Source organism: Salvia hispanica, chromosome 5, assembly GCF_023119035.1.
Source record: "Salvia hispanica cultivar TCC Black 2014 chromosome 5, UniMelb_Shisp_WGS_1.0, whole genome shotgun sequence".
NCBI lineage: Eukaryota > Viridiplantae > Streptophyta > Magnoliopsida > Lamiales > Lamiaceae > Salvia > Salvia hispanica.
The window spans coordinates 34,729,945-34,756,122 of NC_062969.1; the positions used below are offsets into that span (position 1 = coordinate 34,729,945).

Sequence of the window (26,178 nt, forward strand, 5' to 3'; positions counted from 1 at the left end):
TGATCCAAACACATAAATTGGAAAATTATATTGTCAAACCAAGAGTAGCATTTATTTTAAGCAATATCAAAGTAGCAAAGGAATACATTCAGTAATACTAAAGAATCAAAACCAACATTGATAATAATAAATGAATTACTGTTAATTACTATACTTCAATTTTAGTAAAAAAAAAATTAAATTTAATATATATTATTCGGTTCCGGGTAGGAACCGGTCGGTTCCGGGTAGAACCGGAACCGGAATTTATGAAAACATTAGAACCGGTACCGGAACCGGAACCGGATTCTTCGGTTCCGGTTCTTCAATTACCCGATCGGTTCCGATTCCGATTCCGGGTACCCGAAAACCGAAGAACCGGTTAAGCAGGCCTACTATAATTAACTGCCATAATTATAGTCAACTTAATTAATGCATGTACGACAACACACATATATAATCAATTCATTTATACATAAATATATGTATTTTTTTCGTATAATATATATTATATTATATTATATTATATTATATTATATTATATTATAATTAGAGGTAGGAGAGGAGGGTTATCAATACACCCGATTCTAATTCTTTAATCGAAACCGATCCATCACGGTGTCGTCTTCAATATTAGAATCTCTTTTAACTTTTAATATTATGATCTTGAACTTTAATTTAAACCAATAGATACATAAGTCATACTCCCTCCGTCCCAAGGTATTAGACCAACTTTCCTTTTTGGGATGTCCCAATATATTAGACTCATTTCCTTTTTTAGCAAAAAGCATCTATCTTATTTTATTCTCCACCTACTTTTTTCTCTCTTCTCTCCCCTGCTTTTTCCCTTTCTCATACTTTACTCTCTCCACTTTAACTATTTAAATATCAATTTCTTAAATTATGTGCCCAAAAGAAGTGAGTCTAATACTCTGGGACGGAGGAAGTATAAGAATATAAATATTCTTACAGGATAAAGAAAACAACCTTTCTCCTACACATCAAAAATTCTTTGTGCAAATTCTCATCACCTACGTTAATATCAAAATATTTTAAGGATTCATTTTAGTACATAAGATGTATGATGAATGAACATATGAATAGAACAAAGATATTATAAGAATTCATTTTAATATTAAGATGTATTATGAATCAACATATAAATCAACGACATTTTAATTTTACATTTTGGCACATACGGAATAAGATGTATTAAGAATCAATACCAAAATGAAACAAAGAAAGATGACATAATTAAGAATTGAACACAAGATTTTATGTTAGAAAGACTAACTCATCTTTTATGATGTACTAGTATCACTCACGTGCCATGCACGATCCATTTTCTTTTATTTAAATTTATTTTATACTGTAAAATGATTTTATAGATTCATAATAAAAATATCATTGTATGAATCTGAAATCATAAATATATAAAATAAAAAATAATTATTAAAAAAATATAAAATTAAGCAAAGGAAAAAAATAACACATACCGAATGAGAAACAATATTATTATTTCAAGTTCTAAACTCATATAACCAAATAAGTTTATAAACTAAAACTTGCACACAAATCACATATCATTTATATCACTTTTAGATCTATACTACAAAAGATCAATCACAAACACATGTCATAAAAATAATGTATAGATCAAAATCATCAACAAAAATACAGCAAAATAGCATGGAATATACAACCGATATGCCGGATAGATTTACTTTCATCACAATAAATTCATATTTTGAATTAATTAGTTAAAATCAGATATAACAATATTTTCTAAGGGTTAAAAATTATAAACGTGTAATACAATTTAAATGTACGATCCAAAAATAAAAAAATAAAAATTAGACAACTTTAGAAATCAACCATCACATACACATATTTCATATAATTGAATTTATAGTGTAAGAGCAGGTATTGTGAAGAACATTGATATGGTGTTGTGCTCTTGTGGAAGACTATGAAATTGAAAATCAATAAAAGTGAATCTGAATATTCTTTAGAGAAAGAGGTTGGATATGGATATTATATTTTGACAAATGGAATATATAGATACTGCATACTACTATTAATATATGAGCAAACCTAAGCCTACTATTAAGAATAAAATGAAATTAATTTATTAAAATCACATTAGTAAATACTTCAAATACTAACGCGGAGTATAATTCAATGCATATATTAATTAGTAAATTAAAAATAATATTATAAAAAATTTAGTTTTACATAATTAATTAACAAAAATATTTAGTCATATTAATAGTCATTTATAATATTCTAAATAACTAATATCAAAAGAATAAAAAACGTAAATGCAGAACCTATATAGATATATACACATGCTAAAAATTATTAAAACTTAGTCAGCCAACAATAAATACACACCATCCACGAAGATGATTTTGTATTCTACAGATCGTAAAGATATGACAGTTTTTCTTCTACATAATACTGGTTTGAAGGTAATTGTGTGGATGATACTCTTCTCAATGATGCCAAATAATTCCCTATGTGAATAAACTAAATATGAAGAATAATTGTATAATTAAATTATTTTTTTTTCTTAGCAAAAATTTTCTGCCCACTCTCTTGAGGGAATTACAACTAAATTGTTAGTATACGATATAATTGTAATACCCGCTTCTTTAATTATCCCGATACGTTAATGCTTAACGACGAACTAGAGTTTTTTTTTTTTCGTTCCCTTGATTCATGATCAAATTCAAACTGCCACTTTTCGTTGTTTGTGTTTAATGGAGTGGTTCACAAAGAGATAAAAGCTAAAGTAAGAATTTAGCGAACACAACGACGTCAACAATATGTAAATGAAAGAAGGACAAGAAGTCTTTTTCCAGGTATAAAGAAATTCAAATAGCATTACATAGATAATAAAATGAACAACTAACCAAAAAAAATGTACATGGAACAAAGGTTTCAAATAAATAAAACAAAGAAGAGAAAGGAGAAATCTTGATGCACTTCGGGCCTCTTCTCCAGGCCCGAACCGCGGCCCGCATTAGATCAGCCCGTCGGGCCCAGGGCAGCAAGCCATTTCTGGACAGCAACGTGGCAGCCAAGCTTCTCCCTCACCTGCAAGATAAAACAAGTTTTAGCTACCAAAGAACAAGAGGAACTAATGAAGCTCTTAATAGAGGAAAGGAAACAACATCTCTTTAACTATGGAGGACTAAGGACTTACCCAAAAGAGGCAAGTCAAAGCTGCCATTCTTGCTCCTCCAAAACAGCCCCTGCACACCAGCTTTCCTAGTCACACAATCAACCAAAATCAGTTTTGAGGGGACTTGTAATCTCTAACTAAAGACCAAATTGCATTTAGTGTAGAGTACTTCTATATCACAAAAGTAAGATAGGTTTCAACATGAGGACAAGGGGAGGATCAGCTTTCAATTAATTCTCCTAAGGTACAAAATCAGCTTATAAAACCCTCCCTCCTCAACCCCACCGTTGGACTCCCTCCAACACTCTTTGAAATTTCAGCAAGTTTTGAAAGCAATTGGGAGAAACTTGGAGTGGAGTTGCCGCATGGTTTTTTTTTTTTCCAGCAACCCATACCTCTCGAGCCTTGAAGAGGAAGGGGCGAGTCTAGAGTCTAGAACCAGAAAACTTGAAGAGACAACAACTACTTCAAGAAGGTAATCTCCACTCCGTTCCAAGTCCAACTCAAATTGTCATGTCATCATGTAGCAAATAGAGCACAAGCATGTAAGGAATATCCCCACTCCACAATCACAGCATACCAGGTGAAACCATGACAACAGCCACTAATTCTCACAAGGAAAACCATATGCTTAAATTATGGGTAAGAGGTAATGAAGAACGGCTAAACGAGAATTTAAGCATGCTTCCTTTTAGTTTTTAACTTGAGACAGAAAACTTAGCTCTTTTCATGCTTTAGATAACATAAAGTAGATTCCCACATCTTAACTTTCACGCTTAGACGAAAAGGAAAATAAGATAAAGGGGGGTAGGGACTTAGCTGCTGCCTGTTGACCGCCGAGACCGACGGCGACGGCGTTGAAGGAGATGCAGTAGCGCGAAGCGGCGGCGCCTCGAGCCTCGCCGAGCAGCAGCAGAGGCAGAAGCCTCGCGGAGGGACGAGGGGCTCTGCTAGACTCCGGCGGTGGTGTGTGAACGCCGGAAGGGAGCAGTCGCCGAGAGGGAGAAGGATTCACAGAGGCGATGCCTTCCCTCTTCTTCCGACTGCGCAGCAACGCGGAGGAGCTGGTTCTGTGACCAGCGGCGGCAGCACCGCGGAGGAGCTAGAGTGATGGCTCCGAAGCCGCTGCTCTTCCTCTGCGATCGATCCCCTTTTCGATTTGGGGATTTTTGTGTTTTAGGGATTTTGAAGTGAATGGGGAAGGAGTTGACCGAAGGAGATGAGAAGAAGTTGGGCCAATTCTCTTAATTTAATATTTGGGCCACTATTATTTGTGTTTTGGGCCTCTTTCAACCAAAAGCATGGGTTAAAGTTTTAAATGGGAAGATGGGCTAGTGAATTAATTATTAAGTCTGTGTCACCAACTAAAATAAAAGTATAGGCTAAGAATTTAATTAAATCATGGGCTCTCCTATGATGTTGATTAAATAATTAATGGTTCGCTAATTATTTTCACGAAGATAAGTCTAATGTTCCGAACCTTAGTTTAAGCGCTCGAATAATTAATTTTAAGAATTTATGCGCTAACGATGAGTAGACCTCGAGCTTATTTTAGTGCTTAAATAAATGGCAAAGGAGGTAACATCCTCTAGTTAAGCTAATAATTTTCCCATTAAATTAAATCTACTGATTTAATTAATGTTCAAGAAATTCTAGAAACTTTTTCTAGAAAAATAAGAAAAAAGAATAAAAGAGCACTCACTTAGGATGCATTCACGTTTAATTTTCTTGACTTCTTAAAGTCTAATTAAGTATCATTTATTTCCTAAAGGGACGTCTTCGAACGTCATCTAAGACCAAGTTAAGGAAATTTCGGAAGGAGCTTTAGCTTTTGAGGTGGGCATTCTTTCAAAACGTGATTTCAGTATGAAAATGTGAATCTTTGCTCAAGTATGTTGTCATGCCATATTTTGTTTATGATTACCTATCTGCTTGGCTATGCCAATTTAAGTTAAATCGAATTCGGGTCCCAGTAGGGCCGCAAACCCTACTCGGACTAGTGTACACATAAGGGGACCGTGAGCTAACAAAGGAGTTGGCCGATCCAGTGACCGTCGTGGAATGTGGCCACATTCCCGGTTCACATCAGTTTCAGATATGGTATATCTATGTTACGTGATTGCGCAATCAAATGAAAAGAAAAGTATTTAGTGACTCGGGTCTTTTAAGTAAAACCCCGTGATCACTCAACTGTGGCATTGACAAAATAAAGATAGAACTGTTTTTGGCAATGTGCTCACTGAGTATATCAAATACTCAGCCCTGCATGTTATTTTCAAATGTGCAGGTTGAACGTGGACGAGCAGGCGAAGGTGTTGGGAACGGTCCTTAAATAAGTTGATAGGTAGCCCAAGGTAGTATGTCCCCATACATACTACTTTGTCTTGGACTTTTCCGCTGCATTAGGATTTTGTACTAGGAATTTATGAACCTAGACCGCACTCTGACTTTATATTGGCCTTGTTTCACATTCGCCTATGAGACTAATGTCCTATGTTCGACTTATCAATCATGTTTATCCCGTTTCATTATTTCTAAAGTGTTATTTAGTCACGTATAGATGCAGTCACTACCACTAGGGAGAATGTGGTCGTGACAGAGTGGTATCAGAGCACCGTTCTTTCGCTCTGGACCCAAGAACCTTCTTTCAAGCTCTAGTCTAGAATGATAGTACTAGACTAGAATATGACTAAAATGGAAAGCTTAAAGGGGCCCAACACCTCGACTCGTCACGTTCAACCGCAGCAATGAGGTAAGAAAGAAGTTCTTACCGGAAAATTTTCAGTTATTTATGAAAGAACTTGATAAAAGGGAAAATGATTTCTTTCTAAATATATTTTGAAGATATTCAAGGTTTTCAAGGAAAAGCATGTAAATTCCATTTTTCCTACGAACTATGGAATTTCAAGTTTAAAATGTTAAGCTTAAGAATGTCGTTGAGACAAATGCTAAAGTATTATTAGTTACGCATGCTCGATTATGTGAAGTATGATAACAGATTTAAGAAGTTTTTTTTTGAAAGTTACGAAATGACTAATGCATGCGAACATAGGATGCCTAAGAAGTACATTAGGTTGAACGCTCTTGAACAGTAATATAAGTTGATGATTCCCAACCGCTTTTCTAAGCGATAAAACGAATGAGTATATGCAAGTTAGGGCAAACCCCTAATTTTGCCAAAAAAAAAGAGAAGAAAAGGGGCAAGGAAATATAGATGAATGAGTCCGAAAACGGACCCTGTGCCTTTTTCCTCCACCTTATGTTTTGACGGAACCACGATTCATGATGTTGTAGTTGGAACAATTCCAAATGTATAAGAATGAACCTTATAAATTATGAATGAATCCATCTATTCTTAGATGGTAACGATCGCACGAGACACGAAAAACTACCTACTACGCATGGGCGTCTATCGAACGTTTTAATGATGTGAACAATAGAAAGTACCATTTGCCTTTATGATCTTAACCATAACCAAAATGAGCGTACCCTCGATCCAGTAAAGGAGGTGTATCCTTACACGAAAAGATATCGTACCTACGATCTAATTAAGTGATCCAGTCTTGCGTAGCAAGCCAAAGAGGCTACGCAATCTCGAAACAACACTTATAGCACGTGGTGAAGCACGATGGAGAGTACAATGTTTTACGAGAATGACTGTTCTGACTTATCGAGAACATTATGAAAATATGACCCTCAACGGCAGTTATTAGTTATAACACCAGGAATCCTAGCTTGGAATGCAGGGTTTCCTAGAACGCTCTGACCATGTTCGAGCTCCGAAAGAACAAACAAGAAAGTGTCACATAAATGGAACAGATGATTATGGTCAACAGTACTTACTTGGATTCCCATTGATTTCTTTCTACAAACCTCCTTAACGAAAATGCCCCCGTCTACTTTAGACTCCAGATTGACTCGCATTTATGCAAGTAATGCCTCACTTTTTCCTTTCCTATGAAAGTTGTGACTCTCTTCTAGTTTGTTGACTATAGTACTTGAGCTCATTATTTAGAAAATGTAAAGTGTTGACTTCTTAAGCTCCGGTCATAAACCTCCAATTCTAAAGTTGCTTACAATCATGACCTTCAGAATAATCTCATTCTTCGGACATTCTCCGAACCCCCTTGAAAATGATGTCCTCTTGTCTATTTAAGACTTTTGATTGACTCGCATTTTTTTCAAGTAATACGACACTATCATCTATCCCACAATAATAATGATTTACTTTCAGTTCTCGAAAGCGGATTACTCCTATTTTCTCAAACACCTTTATTGGTTGTTGTCTTCTATGACTTACAATGTATAAGAACAAACTCTTAAATTCTTTAACTCAGGTGATGAAACTTCATTGTTAAGTTGCTTACTTGACCTCCAAAAGATTTATGCCGCTCAAACATTTTTTTAGGATGGCATATTATGTGGAGACTTTTGTTCACCTCTCTATTTTGCAACTAATGCTTGTGACGATATCTTCCTTTGAGGAACGGAACTCTTTCTAGCTCAGTTCCATCACATATATTGTTTCTAGCTCGTAATTTCTTCTGCAGCACTAAGTTAAGGCTAGTGTATTGCATATCCCTTGATGTATTGGACCTGTTTGATCGTTCCAAAAAGTTCCTTTCACCTTGGTTGCCTCTAACCAAACTTGCGAACCCATTGAATTGATTCCACAGTGTCATATTATAATGTCGTTGAGCCATGACCAACATTGATTCGTGGCAATTGCCTATATTTCTAAACTCTCCCATGACTGATAAACTCAGGCCTTGACATGTTGAAACCATCATCCTTAATGTTCAGATCTTTTTGAGCCGACAATTAAAATATCCTATATGGTAGCCCACTATTGCAATTGAGAGTTAATTTAACTTCATCCTAATTGCATTATCCATCTCATGTTCTTTCAAGCTTCCATCAGAAGTGAGTTCACAATTCCATGGGTTTATCTAAGACCATTTGAAGCACGTAGTTCTCTGAATGGACATGATAAGTTCAATTAACCTTAGTGTTTTCCTTCAAAATAAATTGTCACAACTGGATTAAAGAAATTTTCAACCATGCTTCTTCTATGTAATATCAGATCCTATCCAAGTTAAGACTGTTAGATTAATCTCCAAGTTCTTGATACAAGACTTTCGAGAAAGGCATAGCCTTAATTCCTTTAAGATACGTATGATAAAACGTTTCTATTACCACACGTGCAGAAAATGATACATCAGCCAGAAGCATCGCATAATCGACAACACGAAACGTTAAATATTTCACATCTTCGTACCGCTTGTAACAAGCTGGAAAAGGATCGAATCTTATGCTATTTGGATAGGTAATTAGGCTTAAGAAGAGAAATTTTAAGGAATATATACGGAACAAATGATTTTTTTTTGGAGATGTAGAAGATCATAAGTACAAATGTTTAATGGATCGAAATGCTTATTAGAAGTAAGATAAGTGAGCCACAAGAAATGAAGACTCAATCATGGGTATGTAGTGAAAATCATGAAGAAAATGCGATTTCATTCGTCGTTTATGTTCGATGAAACTAATTCCAGCAACCAGAAAGATCCATCTAATAGTTGGCCAGAAAGAGCCACAGGTTGGAGAGATATCGGAGAAAAGAACGCGTGATAGCACCATTACCCTCACCATCCCTGCTACGGGAGGAAGGAACCAAATTTTTTTTTTCTTTAAGGAGTTATCGCGAGAGAACCGATATGGAATCCTACGAGGTGGAGTAAGAACAAACGTTAGCAAAAAAAAAAATGCGAAGAAATATTCTGTGATATGGCACACCCCGATTAAGCGATCCAAAAAGGAAATGGCGATAGAGTTTTGTGTACTCTAGACATGACACCTAGATCATTTTGGAAGTCATGATAAATTATTTACCACGAATCGTTCAGTCGAACAAAAGGGCACGAAGCCAGCAATAATTGAAGGAAGAAACCAATACCTCGCTATATTATTTATGTATTCAAGGATAAATATAAGTAAAATGAAGTCTATGCTTAATTATGACATAATGGATGACGACAAGCACAAAAGTATCCTAAAGCCTGTTAAAGGTAGACTACCCTAGCTAAGTGAGGGGGATTACGAGGTCAAACCCGCTAGCTTAATGGCTACAATTACGACCGATGCAACTATTAGAGAACTTAGTAGGTGACGATGAAACCTAAGTCGGGGATGGCTTCACCAGTTAGAGAAATTAATTAATCAATGGATACCTTAGAACTGCCTACTGATGAAATCGAACATAAGATGAGGGTGTCCTCACCCATAGGAGGCATTATAGATATCTCACGAACTTGCTCGAGCGTAGAATTCACTATGGGAAACCTTAAGTTAGTGGCTCACAATTTGCATGTGATGCTGATGTGGAGCGTCGACATCATATCGGGAATAGATTGGTTAGCCGAAAACTACACTACCATTTTTTGTAAGGAAAGACAGATCTCGCTGCAATACCCGGGGAAGGAACCCACAATCTTTCACGGAATCTCCATGAGGCGACGAAAGTCCATAAATTCTGCACTACAAGCAACCACTATGATAAGGAAAGGATGCCCTGCATACCTCGTTTATCTGAATGGAGAAGAGAAAAAGGACCGAAAGATAGAGAATGTAGCAGTGATACGAGAAGTTCCGGATGTCCTTCCTGACGCATTACCAGGATTTGCCGCCAGACAGGCAATTGGAATTCACAATTGATATCGAACCAGGATCGGCTCCAGTATCAAAGGCACCATACAGAATGGCGCCTAAAGAGTTAGAATAACTCAAGATACAGTTACAGGAACTACTAGACTTGGGCTTCATCCGACCCAGTGTGTCACCATGGGGCGCACTAGTGCTCTTCATTAAGAGAAGAAATACGAGGAACATCTGAGAATCACCTTAGAGACGTTGAGAGCCGAGAAACTCTATGCTAAGCTTAGAAAATGTGAGTTCTGGCTTAACGAGGTGAATTTCGCTAGACACATAGTAACGGCAGAAGGGATCCGAGTGGAACCTGCAAAGGTGGAAGCAGTACAACGTTGGCAGTCACCAACAACACCTAATGAGATTCGAAGTTTCTTAGGTTTGGCTGGATATTAACGAAGGTTTATTGAAGGACTTTCTAAAATAGCCAGACCAATGACTCAACAGCTCAAGAAAAGAGCTAAGGTCAATTGGACACCGGAGTATGAGGCAAGCTTTCAACTGTTAAAAGAAAAGTTGACCACCGCACCAGTCCTAGCCGTGCCAGCACCAGGAGCAGGTTATGTGGTGTACACCGATGCATCAAAGATCGGACTCGGATGCGTATTAATGCAAAATGGCAAGGTGATTGCGTACGCATCACGCCAACTCAGGCCGCACGAGTTAAACTACCCCACTCATGATCTGGAACTAGCGGCAGTGGTACATGCCTTGAAGATTTGGGGACATCACCTCTACGGAGTTCGATGTGAGATCTTCACGGACCACAAGAGCCTTAAGTACTTCTTCGAGCAGAAGGATTTGAACATGCGGCAACGCAGATGGCTCGAATTAGTCAAGGATTATAACTGTGGTATAAATTACCACCCAGGCAAGGCGAATGTAGTGGCAGATGCCTTGAGCAGGAAGACTATACCCCAAGTGGCCACTCTCCTCACACAAAATGAGGAGCTTATACGGGAATTTGCTATGATGCGACTGGAAGTAGTGAGAGCACCGGAGACGGTGGAAAGTGGGATCGCCACCTTTGTGATTGAACCAGACTTAAGGGACAGAATTGTTGAGGCTCAAAGGAGTGACGAAGCATTGGAGAAGATTCGTCTTAAAGCGAGGACGGGAAACGAAGAGAGTTACCGCGAGGAGGTGGGTAACGCCATCACTTTTGAAGGAAGATTGTGTGTGCCCAATGACGAGGCACTTAGAAATGAGATCATGAGTGGAGCGCATGAGACACCCTACACTGCCCACCTAGGAGGTACGAAAATGTAATAAGATATGAAGAAACAGTTTGGGATGGCGTGAAGAGGAGTATAGCGTCGTTTGTAGAAAGGTGCCTAGCATGTCAACAAGTGAAGGCTCTACATTAACGACCCTATGGGAAATTGCAACCCCTAGAAATCCCCGAGTGGAAATGGGATCACATTGCGATGGACTTCGTGACAGGATTGCCAAGGTCTGGGTGATTATAGATCGCCTCACAAAAGCGCTCACTTTATACCAATTCGTAACACTTACGGATCAGACAAGTTAGCTCAGATCTATGTACAAGAGATCATACGCCTACATGGAATACTAGTGACGATCACTTCAGACCATTATTCAAAGTTCACTTCTAGATTTTGGATAAGCCTACAGGAAGAGCTAGGCACTAGATTGAATTTTAGCACTGCATTCCATCCACGATGGGCAGTCTGAAAAAAAAAAAAAAAAAAAAGAAAAAAAAAGATCCAGACCTTGGAAGATATGCTGGGAGCCGTAGTGCTCGACCGTGGAGGAAACTGGGAACCAGTACTACCACTTATAGAGTTTGCTTACAACAACATACAACTATAAACATGACCCCATATGAAGCATTGTATGGAAAGAAATGTATCAGTGAGAGAAAGATGCTCGGACCAGATTAGTCTTACGCAGATGTTCGCAGAACCGACCTACAGTTCAAGGCTAGAGGGAAAGTTTTTCCCGAAAGTATCCCCGAAAAAAAAAAAAAAAAAAAACGAGGTTACTATAAATCCGAAAGTGCAAGAGCTGGAAAATAAATATTAGCGAAAGAAATGCCATGGTCATGAGGAATCTATTCGGGTTTTGAAGGATAAGACGAAGGAGCATAATTTTAAAATGACGTAAGCAAATTTCGGGATGAAATTTTTGTTAAGGAGGGTAGAATGTAATACCCGCTTCTTTAATTATCCCGATACGTTAATGCTTAACGACGAACTAGAGTTTTTTTTTTTTTTCGTTCCCTTGATTCATGATCAAATTCAAACTGCCACTTTTCGTTGTTTGTGTTTAATGGAGTGGTTCGCAAAGAGATAAAAGCTAAAGTAAGAATTTAGTGAACACAACGACGTCAACAATATGTAAATGAAAGAAGGACAAGAAGTCTTTTCCCAGGTATAAAGAAATTCAAATAGCATTACATAGATAATAAAATGAACAACTAACCAAAAAAAATGTACATGGAACAAAGGTTTCAAATAAATAAAACAAAGAAGAGAAAGGAGAAATCTTGATGCACTTCGGGCCTCTTCTCCAGGCCCGAACCGCGGCCCGCATTAGATCAGCCCGTCGGGCCCAGGGCAGCAAGCCATTTCTGGACAGCAACGTGGCAGCCAAGCTTCTCCCTCACCTGCAAGATAAAACAAGTTTTAGCTACCAAAGAACAAGAGGAACTAATGAAGCTCTTAATAGAGGAAAGGAAACAACATCTCTTTAACTATGGAGGACTAAGGACTTACCCAAAAGAGGCAAGTCAAAGCTGCCATTCTTGCTCCTCCAAAACAGCCCCTGCACACCAGCTTTCCTAGTCACACAATCAACCAAAATCAGTTTTGAGGGGACTTGTAATCTCTAACTAAAGACCAAATTGCATTTAGTGTAGAGTACTTCTATATCACAAAAGTAAGATAGGTTTCAACATGAGGACAAGGGGAGGATCAGCTTTCAATTAATTCTCCTAAGGTACAAAATCAGCTTATAAAACCCTCCCTCCTCAACCCCACCGTTGGACTCCCTCCAACACTCTTTGAAATTTCAGCAAGTTTTGAAAGCAATTGGGAGAAACTTGGAGTGGAGTTGCCGCATGGTTTTTTTTTTTTCCAGCAACCCATACCTCTCGAGCCTTGAAGAGGAAGGGGCGAGTCTAGAGTCTAGAACCAGAAAACTTGAAGAGACAACAACTACTTCAAGAAGGAAATCTCCACTCCGTTCCAAGTCCAACTCATATTGCCATGTCATCATGTAGCAAATAGAGCACAAGCATGTAAGGAATATCCCCACTCCACAATCACAGCATACCAGGTGAAACCATGACAACAGCCACTAATTCTCACAAGGAAAACCATATGCTTAAATTATGGGTAAGAGGTAATGAAGAACGGCTAAACGAGAATTTAAGCATGCTTCCTTTTAGTTTTTAACTTGAGACAGAAAACTTAGCTCTTTTCATGCTTTAGATAACATAAAGTAGATTCCCACATCTTAACTTTCACGCTTAGACGAAAAGGAAAATAAGATAAAGGGGGGTAGGGACTTAGCTGCTGCCTGTTGACCGCCGAGACCGACGGCGACGGCGTTGAAGGAGATGCAGTAGCGCGAAGCGGCGGCGCCTCGAGCCTCGCCGAGCAGCAGCAGAGGCAGAAGCCTCGCGAAGGGACGAGGGGCTCTGCTGGACTCCGGCGGTGGTGTGTGAACGCCGGAAGGGAGCAGTCGCCGAGAGGGAGAAGGATTCACAGAGGCGATGCCTTCCCTCTTCTTCCGACTGCGCAGCAACGCGGAGGAGCTGGTTCTGTGACCAGCGGCGGCAGCACCGCGGAGGAGCTGGAGTGATGGCTCCGAAGCCGCTGCTCTTCCTCTGCGATCGATCCCCTTTTCGATTTGGGGATTTTTGTGTTTTAGGGATTTTGAAGTGAATGGGGAAGGAGTTGACCGAAGGAGATGAGAAGAAGTTGGGCCAATTCTCTTAATTTAATATTTGGGCCACTATTATTTGTGTTTTGGGCCTCTTTCAACCAAAAGCATGGGTTAAAGTTTTAAATGGGAAGATGGGCTAGTGAATTAATTATTAAGTCTGGGCCACCAACTAAAATAAAAGTATAGGCTAAGAATTTAATTAAATCATGGGCTCTCCTATGATGTTGATTAAATAATTAATGGTTCGCTAATTATTTTCACGAAGATAAGTCTAATGTTCCGAACCTTAGTTTAAGCGCTCGAATAATTAATTTTAAGAATTTATGCGCTAACGATGAGTAGACCTCGAGCTTATTTTAGTGCTTAAATAAATGGCAAAGGAGGTAACATCCTCTAGTTAAGCGAATAATTTTCCCATTAAATTAAATCTACTGATTTAATTAATGTTCAAGAAATTCTAGAAACTTTTTCTAGAAAAATAAGAAAAAAGAATAAAAGAGCACTCACTTAGGATGCATTCACGTTTAATTTTCTTGACTTCTTAAAGTCTAATTAAGTATCATTTATTTCCTAAAGGGATGTCTTCGAACGTCATCTAAGACCAAGTTAAGGAAATTTCGGAAGGAGCTTTAGCTTTTGAGGTGGCATTCTTTCAAAACGTGATTTCAGTATGAAAATGTGAATCTTTGCTCAAGTATGTTGTCATGCCATATTTTGTTTATGATTACCTATCTGCTTGGCTATGCCAATTTAAGTTAAATCGAATTCGGGTCCCAGTAGGGCCGCAAACCCTACTCGGACTAGTGTACACATAAGGGGACCGTGAGCTAACAAAGGAGTTGGCCGGTCCAGTGACCGTCGTGGAATGTGGCCACATTCCCGGTTCACATCAGTTTCAGATATGGTATATCTATGTTACGTGATTGCGCAATCAAATGAAAAGAAAAGTATTTAGTGACTCGGGTCTTTTAAGTAAAACCCCGTGATCACTCAACTGTGGCATTGACAAAATAAAGATAGAACTGTTTTTGGCAATGTGCTCACTGAGTATATCAAATACTCAGCCCTGCATGTTATTTTCAAATGTGCAGGTTGAACGTGGACGAGCAGGCGAAGGTGTTGGGAACGGTCCTTAAATAAGTTGATAGGTAGCCCAAGGTAGTATGTCCCCATACATACTACTTTGTCTTGGACTTTTCCGCTGCATTAGGATTTTGTACTAGGAATTTATGAACCTAGACCGCACTCTGACTTTATATTGGCCTTGTTTCACATTCGCCTATGAGACTAATGTCCTATGTTCGACTTATCAATCATGTTTATCCCGTTTCATTATTTCTAAAGTGTTATTTAGTCACGTATAGATGCAGTCACTACCACTAGGGAGAATGTGGTCGTGACAATAATATCATTCTTCTATTGTAGATAGGATCCAAAAGAAAAAGTAACACGATAAGAAGCAAAAATAAATTAAATAATCAAACTAAAAACATAAAACAATATGAAAGGAAACTAACCTGTTAAGCTCATGAATTCATCTGCAATAAATGACAAAGGAAAACACAATAGATGAACAATAAACAGAAAGATAGTTTAGACTTTAGAGAGAGGAAAATTAAGCGAACCTTTCAACAATAAACAGATAAATGGTTTAAACAGAAGAAAGTTGAGCAAATATTTTGTGAACATATACCAAAAAAAAAAGATCATTAGATCAACAATAAATAGAATGATATTTTAGAGAAGAAAGCTAACCTCTTATGGCAATAAATTGACCTGCAATATCTGCAAAAATAAAAACATTCACCATAACAATAAAAACACCGAAGATTTAGAGAGGAGAAAAGAAACTTCAAATAACAATTTAATAAAAAAAAGTAGTTTTTATTTAAATAATAATATCTATTTTAAAAGGATATTTCCCTAAATACCCCCCAAAACTCTACTTATTTCCCAACATATCCCTAAAACTCTCCTTTTATATATTTACTAGTATCTCTCCCGTGCTATGCACGACATAATGCAATTTTTCTAAACATACATATTATACGTATATAATAATAATAATGCATAGTAAAAGATTATTTATTCGAATTTATACATAGTATTGATTGAAATTTGTTGAATATCTAATATAAAAACTGCAAATCTAGAAAATGTAATGAAGTAATAACCGTGCAAATAGCAAAAGGAACCAAAAATATCAAGTTTGGTGAGCAAGGTTTGTAATGATTATAAGGGAGTATCAATCTTTCTCCCTTTGTTAAGAACAAAATATCAAATTTTAGTTTTGTTGCTATTCAAAAATACAAAAAAATGTACTCATATTACAACAAAATTTACGATGAGTCAGACGAATACCAACTCACGAAGCGTGTCAATTTGCTGTTTGAAAGTAACGAAAAATAAATAAAAATAAAAGTGTATCAATAATAAGTTACTAAATGTCATATTTATAGTCTAGAAAATAACTAAGCTCTTCAAAAACCTTCAACGTTCTCAATAAAAAAAATACTTAATTAGCCAATTAGTTCAGTACCCAATTAACTAAAAGAATAAATCTAATCAGTTAAAGACTTTGACTAATCATAATAATAATTCGAATATCGAAAAAGCCTAAACCTTCTGTAACAGCCCGCCTCCCAAGGGTATAATAAATACGGCGACTGCTACGGACTTAAAAGAAATAAACATAGGCTAGGGATTCATTTAAAGAGATTTGACTAAAGTATTTAAAGGAACTATCAAAGCAATAAGTCAACGGTTTAACCTCGAGGCTTCAATAAGTAAAAGAAAGGTACCATAAACTACGATCAAATATCTCAAGAGTTTGACATAATTTCCAAGAAAACCACAAGAAGTCTAAAGCTTCTAAACCGAAAGGAATAAGTGCAAAATATCCAGATAAGTGTATCAAAAATTCAGCGGAAACGACCAAGAGAAAGTGCAGCTATGTATGAAGACACAACTACGCTCGAAGTTCAAAACATCCATCTTAATTAATTAATATGCTCAACACCCGCCACCGCTCGTCGTCGTTCAACCTGCACATAAGGAAAACACATGCAAGGCTGAGTATTTTGAAATACTCAGTGAACTCGTTGCCAAAACATTTTATAAGTTATGTCACCCTTACCATAGTGAACTCGAGGTTTTACAATTATCAAAATAAATATTCAACGAGTATCACAAAAATATTTCCATAGATTGGCCAGTCAAACAACTCCCCACTTTTCTCATCAATTTCCACAATCACAACATTTCCATGGTGCGACGAAAGTGTGGCCACACTTTTCGCCCACGAGACCGGCCGACTAGCAAGGACGGCTCCCGATCCCACCGTGTACACAGCCTGGTAGGGTTTGCGGCCCTACTCAGACCCGAATTCGTTTAAACATATCCATAGCCCTATAGCCCAATGGAGCGAACTCTCAAACTGGGCATCAGGCGCACAATATCACAACAAAACAGACATAGGCATGGTATAACAGTTAAACCACCCTTATCTCTCCACATTCATATATTTGCACATAAAAGAGTTTAAGAGTAAAACTCACCTCGACTGCTTAGATTTCAAGTATGTTCTTTTCCTTTGTTATCCTGCTTCGGAACTGAGGTTTCACCTTCTAATCACATAGGCACATATCATGAATTAGATTCAACACAAACTCCTTACTCATGCATGTCTCAACGCTTTCCCTTTCCCATCGGTTTGTCTTAATATCACCAATCAAAATCATGTTCATCATATAAATCTCATTCGCATCTTAACTCTAGATCTATCATCAACATATGTCACACATGAGTGTTTTGCCAACGCACGCCCACAAACACACACACACGACGCACACACACACACACACGATTTCACACATACACACATGCATACGTTTTCTATGTCCTTCATACCCCACTCTCACTCAATCCAGATGCATGAGGGTTCAAGAATACCGATTAATCGGCTAGAAAGAAGATGATTAATATTAGAATACCTTTTTGAGAAAACGAACGGTAGAAATCAAAGTATTAGCCTTAGTTCTTCAAGATTCTTGGATTAAACTTCAATTCTTCTCCAAAAATGTCGAAATATTGGAGAATAGAAGAAGAAAAATTGAGAGAGTGAGAGAAGAGAGGGAGGCGTGTACTTTGGGGTGGGGGGCGAAATTTTTGATGGCTAGGGTTAGGAGTTTCTCTTATTTATAGAGTTAAATAGAATCTCTAGGTAAATAAAATGGAATATTTGGGAAGATTTGATTCTACACAATTAAATAAAATATTGTGGAGTAGGGAAGAAGAAATAAAAAGAACTAGGATTTCAAGGCATGGAGATTTCAAAAATTATGGCCCTTATTTAGTCGAGATTTCGTTTGGTATATTTTACGGAGTAGAATAAAATATCACGGAGCAAAATAAAAATAAAAATCCTCCTATTGAAGAAAGGAAAATAGGCGTGTTCTATGCCTTTTAAATAAGGCATGGATTTTTAATATTAACTAAAATAAGATATGACAAGATCTCTTGAGGTATGGAAAGCTTTGGTAGAATATTTAAATTCTAGGTATGGAAGGAAATCAAATAAGGGATCAATTAAACAATAAAATAATTCTTCCTTCCCAAACATAGGTGATTTTCGAAAATCACCTTAAAAACAATATGGTTCGATTTTTCTCATTAAGAAATATGGAATAATTGGGTTTTGGATTTAATTTGGATAAATATCCCAAGAATTAAATTAAATCCAGAAAAATAGAATTCTTTCTCCAAAAGTCGAGGGGTTCGAAAATTTCAACAAGGAAAAAAAGGGGTTATAGTATTTATGGAAATTTCCTAATAATCTCACTCACCCTTAAACAAATAATTCACCTCATAATTTAATTAATCGCATGCCACATCATATAATCAACAAGTTTGACTTTTCAAACTTCCAACGTAAAACCCTAGACTCGACTCGGTCAAAGAAACTCATGCAATAAATTCATTCCTCAATTAATTCTCGTCTCCCACGTCATCAATAGAATTCTAGGGCTCTAAAATTAGGGTTCGAAATTCCGGGATGTTACACCTTCTTTCTTCCTTCTTCCATCATCCTTGTAAACTCCATAAAAAGATACAACTTCAAATCTTAAATTTGTAAACCCTCTACTACCGTGCAAAAAATATAGATACTCGTCAACCAACTAACCGAGCAACTATAGACAACTCGAATATGACTGCCCTAATGGTGAAATCACATAAAATAACACAAAAAAACCCTTAGATCTATGGCTCCATCGCTGCCACATATATGAAATAGTCGATTGCCATCTACATCGATGTGTCCTCCGCACCAATAAGGTCTGTGAGGCTCATGTTGATATTCTTCCTGTAATTTCTTCGGACACCAACAATGTCAAAAAAAAATTGCAAATATGAATAGCAATGAAAGAACATGTATTTATAGAAAACTAAAAGTTAACATTTCATGTTCCACAATTCATAAACAAAAGACCTTTTAGTTTCCACCATCTTCAACATAATTATAATATTTACATATGAAACGTTTACTAAAATTTAATATTTGTAGGTGAAATGCTTATAGAAGAAATGCTAATTAAAGGTCACGTACGGTGGTTTTTGGAACGTGGAAAGCAAAACGCTTAGAATATACGCCACCAATTTAAATCATGGACTATTAATAAAAAGCTAATTTAATTAATAAATAACTTTTTTATTAACCTGACATTGAAAATAAAGTTTAATGCCATTTGTTACAAATTATATCAATAATAAATGTCTATTCTTTTTACATTTCAAATCATAAACTATTTATAAAAATTAATTTTAAATAATAAATAAATATATTATTCGAATGGCAATCATGTAAATATCACCGAGCTTCATTCCATTACAATATAGTGATCATATACACTAAAAACCAAAACCTTGAAACCTAAATTCTAAACTCTTGACTTTAAAATATACTCATCATGACCAACAAATGAGCCAAATATCAATAAAATTCTCCGTCCGCCCTGGTTCAATTTTACTTTGTTGATTATTTTGGGAGGTTTTAGATTAGTATTCGATATCTTACACTGCGTTGGCCTACTTGATAACCCTTACTGATAGTAGAGATTTTTTTTTTTACCTTAATCTTGGCTGTAAATTTGTTTATATACTCATATCAAGAAAGAGTGGTTTTAATTAAAAAAACATGATGACATTCTTTTTCTTTCCTAAACTCCAATTTTATATAACTCATAAAAATCTATATGAATATCATTGTAAATATTGAAATTTATAAAATAATTTAGGTTCATGTATTTGATTGGATTAAAAAAAATAATTATTGTTATTATTATTGTGCATTAAATTAACGTTACCACATATTTAAACATTGGAATTCTGTACATAATATAATAAAACATAAAATGCACTAACTGCGCTACAACTCATTTGTAGCATCTGTTTTTTCTTTAAAATATGCAAAATCTATAAATGACTATTATCAATAACATGATAATTATTTAAATTAATTTTTAACTGAAAATTTAAAATCACTATTTGATTTAAGAGTAATGAATTCTAATGTCATTGATAATTAATTAAACGAAACGGTGAGGAAACACAATTCATCTCTGATAAGAGAAAGAGACAGTGTCGTCCTTCAGCTCAGCAGTCTCAACGGCGCTACACCTCTCTTCGCCACCGAGCTCGTTCCCCCGTTTTTCTAGTGCTGTGGCGAGAAAGCGCCATGGATTATCCTCCAAGCCTACAGCCGTTGCTTCCATTAGGATCTGCAACGATCACGCCGCAGTCAAAGAGCTTCTTCGCGGAGAGGGACGCTTTATCCCTATTAACTTGACCAACTTCAAACGTGAAATTGAGATCATCATCTCCTGCATTCACCACGGCTTTCCGTGTGCTCGACTTTTCCACGCATTGAAATGACACCACCGCATGAGTCGTCGATGAATATTGGAATTTCGACGAATGAGGCTGTTTTGGGAAGATATATATAGAGATTTTGCTTGAACGTTCGGATTTTTGTCATTAATATACAAATCATGCATTGTTCGTAAACGTTTGGGATGAGGAATATTAAGAGTTGTATATAAAGTGGTTTGGGATGAGTATTGTTCACAACAATGATGAGAATTTATGTTTTTCAATTAATATGAAATCATGGATAGAATGTATCGTCACAACAAACAGCGAGAAAGAAAATTTGATTATTGACATAAATGGTGAAACTGCCGGCTACCCCTTGAATTACATTCATCTAGACCTAAAATGTAGAAATTCATTAAAAAAACAGTTTTAATCAAATTGTATTTTTTCAGCTAAAATGACATTTGTGTAAATATCCCCAAAACTCCCCTTTTATATATGTATAGATTATATAGATATATCGATATTGACCAACAATTTATTTGTACAAACGGGAAAAGTGGTTATGCCATAGTATTTTCCGTCTCGAAATGCACCATTAAGCTCTCTGGAGAGTCTAACTGTCCAACCAGTTAAACACTGAATCTGAAAGGAAGTAAATCAGGCTAATATGTTTATTATAGTATATGATTTCTTTTTTCATGATATTTTCTTGGGGAAATATTTCCTAGTGTCACTAGAATTACAATGACCCTCAATTTTGCCTATATATAAGCTGATCTCTTATTGTAAATTGAGGCCGGAATTATTTAGTGAAATTTAGGTTTTGGCATCACAAGCATGTACTGATTAAACTATTCTTGTGTTCATAATGAAAATGTTTTATTAAGATGAATATATTACAAAAGAATATTTGATCCTAACTAGGCTAACAAAAGAACGCTAAAAATGCTGATAAATTAGTTCATGTATACAAACAAGACAGTATTAATTATTTACATCGTCCGTTGTGGGATTTGATTAGATTTCGTTAGATGATCTTTGCTTCGAAATCGATATGTAAGAGATAACAATTCAGAAGAAATTGTTATTTGATAAAAGAGTCGTCCATCTTAATAATCATGATGTCGTCAATGGTCAACCGTCAATGTATGTTTAATCACTAACAAAAAAGAAGCCAGCGATATATTTTAATGCTATTAAAGACATTAATTTGTGTAAAGTGTACTTATTATTGACATCTCAATTAAAATTGTGGAACACAAATATAAGTGTTCAAAAAAAATTATAGTACTTAAAAGATTAAGATAATTTATCCTTAATTTAGAGATGTTTTTTTTTGTCAACCTAAATTATAATTATTTAAAAAAAAATTCAAACAATAGTAATGGCTAATTGCTTTTCAGTTATTGTGTCGACAATTTTTTTTAGCTAAATGTATTCTACTATTATAAAAATCAAATAATAACTAACGTACACTAATATCAAATTAATTATTACAAATTATTTTTGTTCGCTCAATGATGAGATCCTATCCAGCTAGCCTGCTTATGGTTATGTTTTATATTGATAAACATTGTATTGCAGATATTCACAATTGCAATATATTATTGAATAAACTTTGGTATCATGCGATAACTGCAAATTATACATGAGATAGAGCTGCACATAGAGTAAAAAAGATAAAGATTTTTTTATTTCTTTCTAGCTTCATCTTAATTTTATCAAATAAATAAATAATTATGAGTTTAAAGGCCTAATAGTCTATAATTTTTATTATACTTTATTACTCTCGTATCTAAATATTTGAAACCAGCAATTAAAGGTCTAGAGTTAATAATGTTACTAAGGCGGAAAAGTAAAAAAAATTGCATTAAGCTCAGTGTTGATACTGTAATAATAAATGGATGTTGACATTCACAATTTTTATCTTTACAAGTGATCATATAGAAATTCAGTTTCATAGATAACATTTATATACTCCATTTACTAACATAGATATAAATATTAAGCTTCAAATTATTTATATCGAAATAGGGTTATTCAGCTTCATTATCGACATTTTACAACTCCTGTCTAAGTCAATATCAACTACTCATATTTGCGTTTAAACATAGACAACTATCACAAAATTTTTAATACATAAACCAATTTCAAACAAACACCTTTTTTTTTTCTTATAAACATTGCTTTATTTCTAACTATTAGAATAAGAATTAGTTTAGGATTTATTAGTTGTTATTTTGTGCCTATATATAAGGCTTTCCATTGTACTTTGTATTAACTCTTCCAAAATGTAGTCAATAAAGATATTTTCTCCCTCTCTCTTCTTTCTCCCGTAAATGACGGTTTCTGCAATTCTCCATCCTCCTTTAATGGAGGTTTCTCCGTTCCTATTCAATTCTCTATATTTTACATGGTATCAGTGACACAAGCTTCCACAATCTCTCTCTGATTTCTCTCATATCTCGATCTTCTCTGATCGATCTTCTCCTATCGCGATGCACAATCGCAATCGAGCCTTATCTCCCGATCTATCTCCTTTTTTGATCATGATGAACAATCGTGGTGACTTGTTGCCGCAGAGTTCTCCGATCGACTGACCGCCGGCGAAAAAGTGTTTGTTCTTCTCTCAGTTTTTCAGTTTCCTCTCATCAATCTCTGTTTTTCATTTCATTTTTGAATCGGTTGATTTGAATCTCACCGATCTGATTTTTTTTTTCTCATTGAAATTTCTCTCTGATTTCACTCTGTTCTCACCGATCTAAATCGGTTCTCTCTGTTTTCACCGATAGAAATCGGTTTTCTCTTTACTCACAGATTGAAATAGGATTCTATGAATCTGAAATATCAATTCTGTTTCTCAATCTCAATCACCGATCAAAATCTGTTTTCTCTGTTCTCACAGGTTGAAATAGGATTCAATGAATTTGAAATCTCAATTCTGTTTCTCAATCTCATGAATCTCTATAAATCTCTCGAAATCTCTTTTCGATTTCTCTACAAATCTCCTTCTCCAATTTTTTTTTTTTTTTTGGTTTCTCTGATCGAGATGTTCAAAATCTGGAAAATAGTCTATGATCTAGCATGTTGTTTGGCTTTTGTTTCAATTGGAGGTACAGTAATGCAGTCAATAAAGATATTTTCTCCCTCTCTCTTCTTTCTCTCGTAAATGACGGTTTCTGCAATTCTCCATCCTCCTTTAATGGAGGTTTCTCCATTCCTATTCAATTCTCTATATTTTACATGGTATCAGAGCGGGCCCAAGTCGATGATGGCTTTCTCTTTATCTCTTATCTACCTCACGAGTGGAAGACCGATGTCCTTTCCGGCCCACATCGATGATGGTTCTCTCTTATCTCTTGCATTGCCTACCCACGTGATGGAAGACCTAACTGCAAGACAAGTTTCCTTTGTGATGGAAGTGAATAACAACTCAAGTCTATGTGCTACTGAAATTTGGGGTGGAGCTTGATTCAAACTTTTTCAGCATTTCCTGACTCCTCTCTTATATCAGCAAGAATTAGTTTAGGATTTATTAGTTGTTATTTTGTGATTTGATGCTTGTTGTCAAGATGGTAGCAATTGTTGTGCTTCCATCTTGAGGGAGGCTATTAGAATAAGAATTAGTTTAGGATTTATTAGTTGTTATTTTGTGCCTATATATAAGGCTTTCCATTGTACCTTGCATTAACTCTTCCAAAATGTAGTCAATAAAGATATTTTCTCCCTCTCTCTTCTTTCTCCCGTAAATGACGGTTTCTGCAATTCTCCATCCTCCTTTAATGGAGGTTTCTCCATTCCTATTCAATTCTCTATATTTTACACTAACTAATACTACTCCCTTTGTAAAATTTCAAACAAGTGATTCATAAAATTTCTTTTTGGAACTTTTCGTGGTAAATGAGTCATTTGTTGTTTAATTAGTCTCTTTTTACTTTTTTTTAATTTAATTGTTATTATTATTTATTTATTAATTCTCTATTTAACTACCGAGACTCTAATTTCTTAAATCAAGTGCCAAAAATATTTTTTTAAGGGAACGAATGGAGTAGACTTATGAGTTCCTAATTTTCCTAATTGATTAAATATAATAATAATATCTAAAAGTCGCAGTTTACGGAGTCATTTAATAATTTATTAAAGGAAAATGCTACGTGGCCACATTATGGCCAGCCATAAACTGATTTTATAGAAAAAAAACCGGTTTATTTAAAATTTCCGGTTTAGTTAGTAATTGATTTTACTTTTATATCCTTTTCATATTTGGAGGTGAAATTGGCGCTATTTGGAGCCATGACATTTGGAGCCATGACATTTTGGAGCCATGACATTTTGCGTCGTCACTCTCTCTCTCTCTTCTATTATGTTCAGCATCCTCTCTCCCCCATATCTGAGCCTTTCTCTGTCATCTGAAAAATTATTTTGATGTAGCAGCGACTTTGAAACTGAAAATATCTGGAAACCTCACCCATTTTTAGTTTCTCTCTCTCCCATATCTGGAACCCTCACCCATCTCCACAAAAATATGCAAAAAAAAAGTCCCCAATTTGCAAATCGGCGAAACTGAGATTGAAAAAGGAAATGTGCAGCAATTCTCAATCACACATTTACATTTTTTTGGATAAAATTTGAATAGGTTTAGTGGCAAAAAAGCCCCGATTTACATTTTTTAGACAAACTTTGAATCAGTGGAGAAATTGTCAAGAAAGAGTCTACGTAATTTTGATATTTTGACTGAAATTCACAATCGATGCAGCGGCGATGGAAAAGACTCCAGTGTTGATATTTTTGTTTTTCTATAAAATTTGGATGGATTTCTTAAATGTTTTCTATGAAGGTATTTTTGATTTTCAGTAAATTTTTGTTATTATTTTTGGTTAGATTCGTTGTAAGATAAAGTAAAATAGATTTATATTGACATGATAAAATGTGAGAATGAGTTTATTAGTATTTGTTGCTCTACACATTGCTACTGCCCTTGGTTGATCTCCATAGTGTTCCATCAGGGTCATCCCTTCTCCCACGAATGAATAATATAAGGGACAAATTATGCAATTAAAGGTTAGAATGCAAGAGTCAGAGCATCCACTATAGGAGGACACTTTTTGGTGGACACTTTTTTTTTGTCCATAGCCACAAAAAAAAGTTTCCGCAGCAATAGTGGACATTTTTGTTAGCCACATTTCACTTTATTTTTATTCTTTGTATATTTTAATTCAATTAAAATTAAAGTTATTAGACTAAAAATAATTAGAAAACGAGATAATAATAAAATTAAAAAGTGCGATGAGACCAAATATTCTTTGTATTAATGGATACCGGAAAATTATACAACGAACATTTTATAGAATAAGGATAGTATCCGTATCCCGATTCTTCCGTGCCGGGTGAATCTTCGTCTCTCCCGTGCATTTGGTATAAAATTCTGTAGAGTGAAATTGGAGGTGGAGTGAAAATGGGTGTGGAGTGAAAAACAAATTGGTGGGGTATTTATTAAAATAAGCCAAAAAAATAATTAAAAAATC

At 35.7% G+C, this 26,178-nt stretch overlaps 1 protein-coding gene across 1 annotated transcript; it reads right to left on the bottom strand.

Annotated features, from left to right (window-relative positions):
* Nucleotides 1-12,233: 12,233 nt before the first annotated feature.
* On the bottom strand, nt 12,234-13,888 carry LOC125189919. Its single transcript, XM_048087138.1, has 4 exons — nt 13,880-13,888; nt 13,401-13,828; nt 12,607-12,671; nt 12,234-12,497 (listed from the first exon to the last, which is right to left on the bottom strand). The coding sequence occupies exons 1-4, from the start codon at nt 13,886-13,888 to the stop codon at nt 12,424-12,426; spliced, it is 576 nt and encodes a 191-aa protein (XP_047943095.1). The 3' UTR covers nt 12,234-12,423.
* Between the last annotated feature and the right edge of the window lie 12,290 nt (nt 13,889-26,178).

Bases quoted from the DNA above. Each gene is read 5' to 3' on its own strand.
- LOC125189919 (XM_048087138.1), bottom strand. The intron at 12,672-13,400 runs GTCCCTACCCCC...TTGTGTGACTAG, and splicing joins GGTCAACAGGCAGCAGCTAA to GAAAGCTGGTGTGCAGGGGC. The intron at 12,498-12,606 runs GTAAGTCCTTAG...TTTATCTTGCAG, and splicing joins CTTTGACTTGCCTCTTTTGG to GTGAGGGAGAAGCTTGGCTG.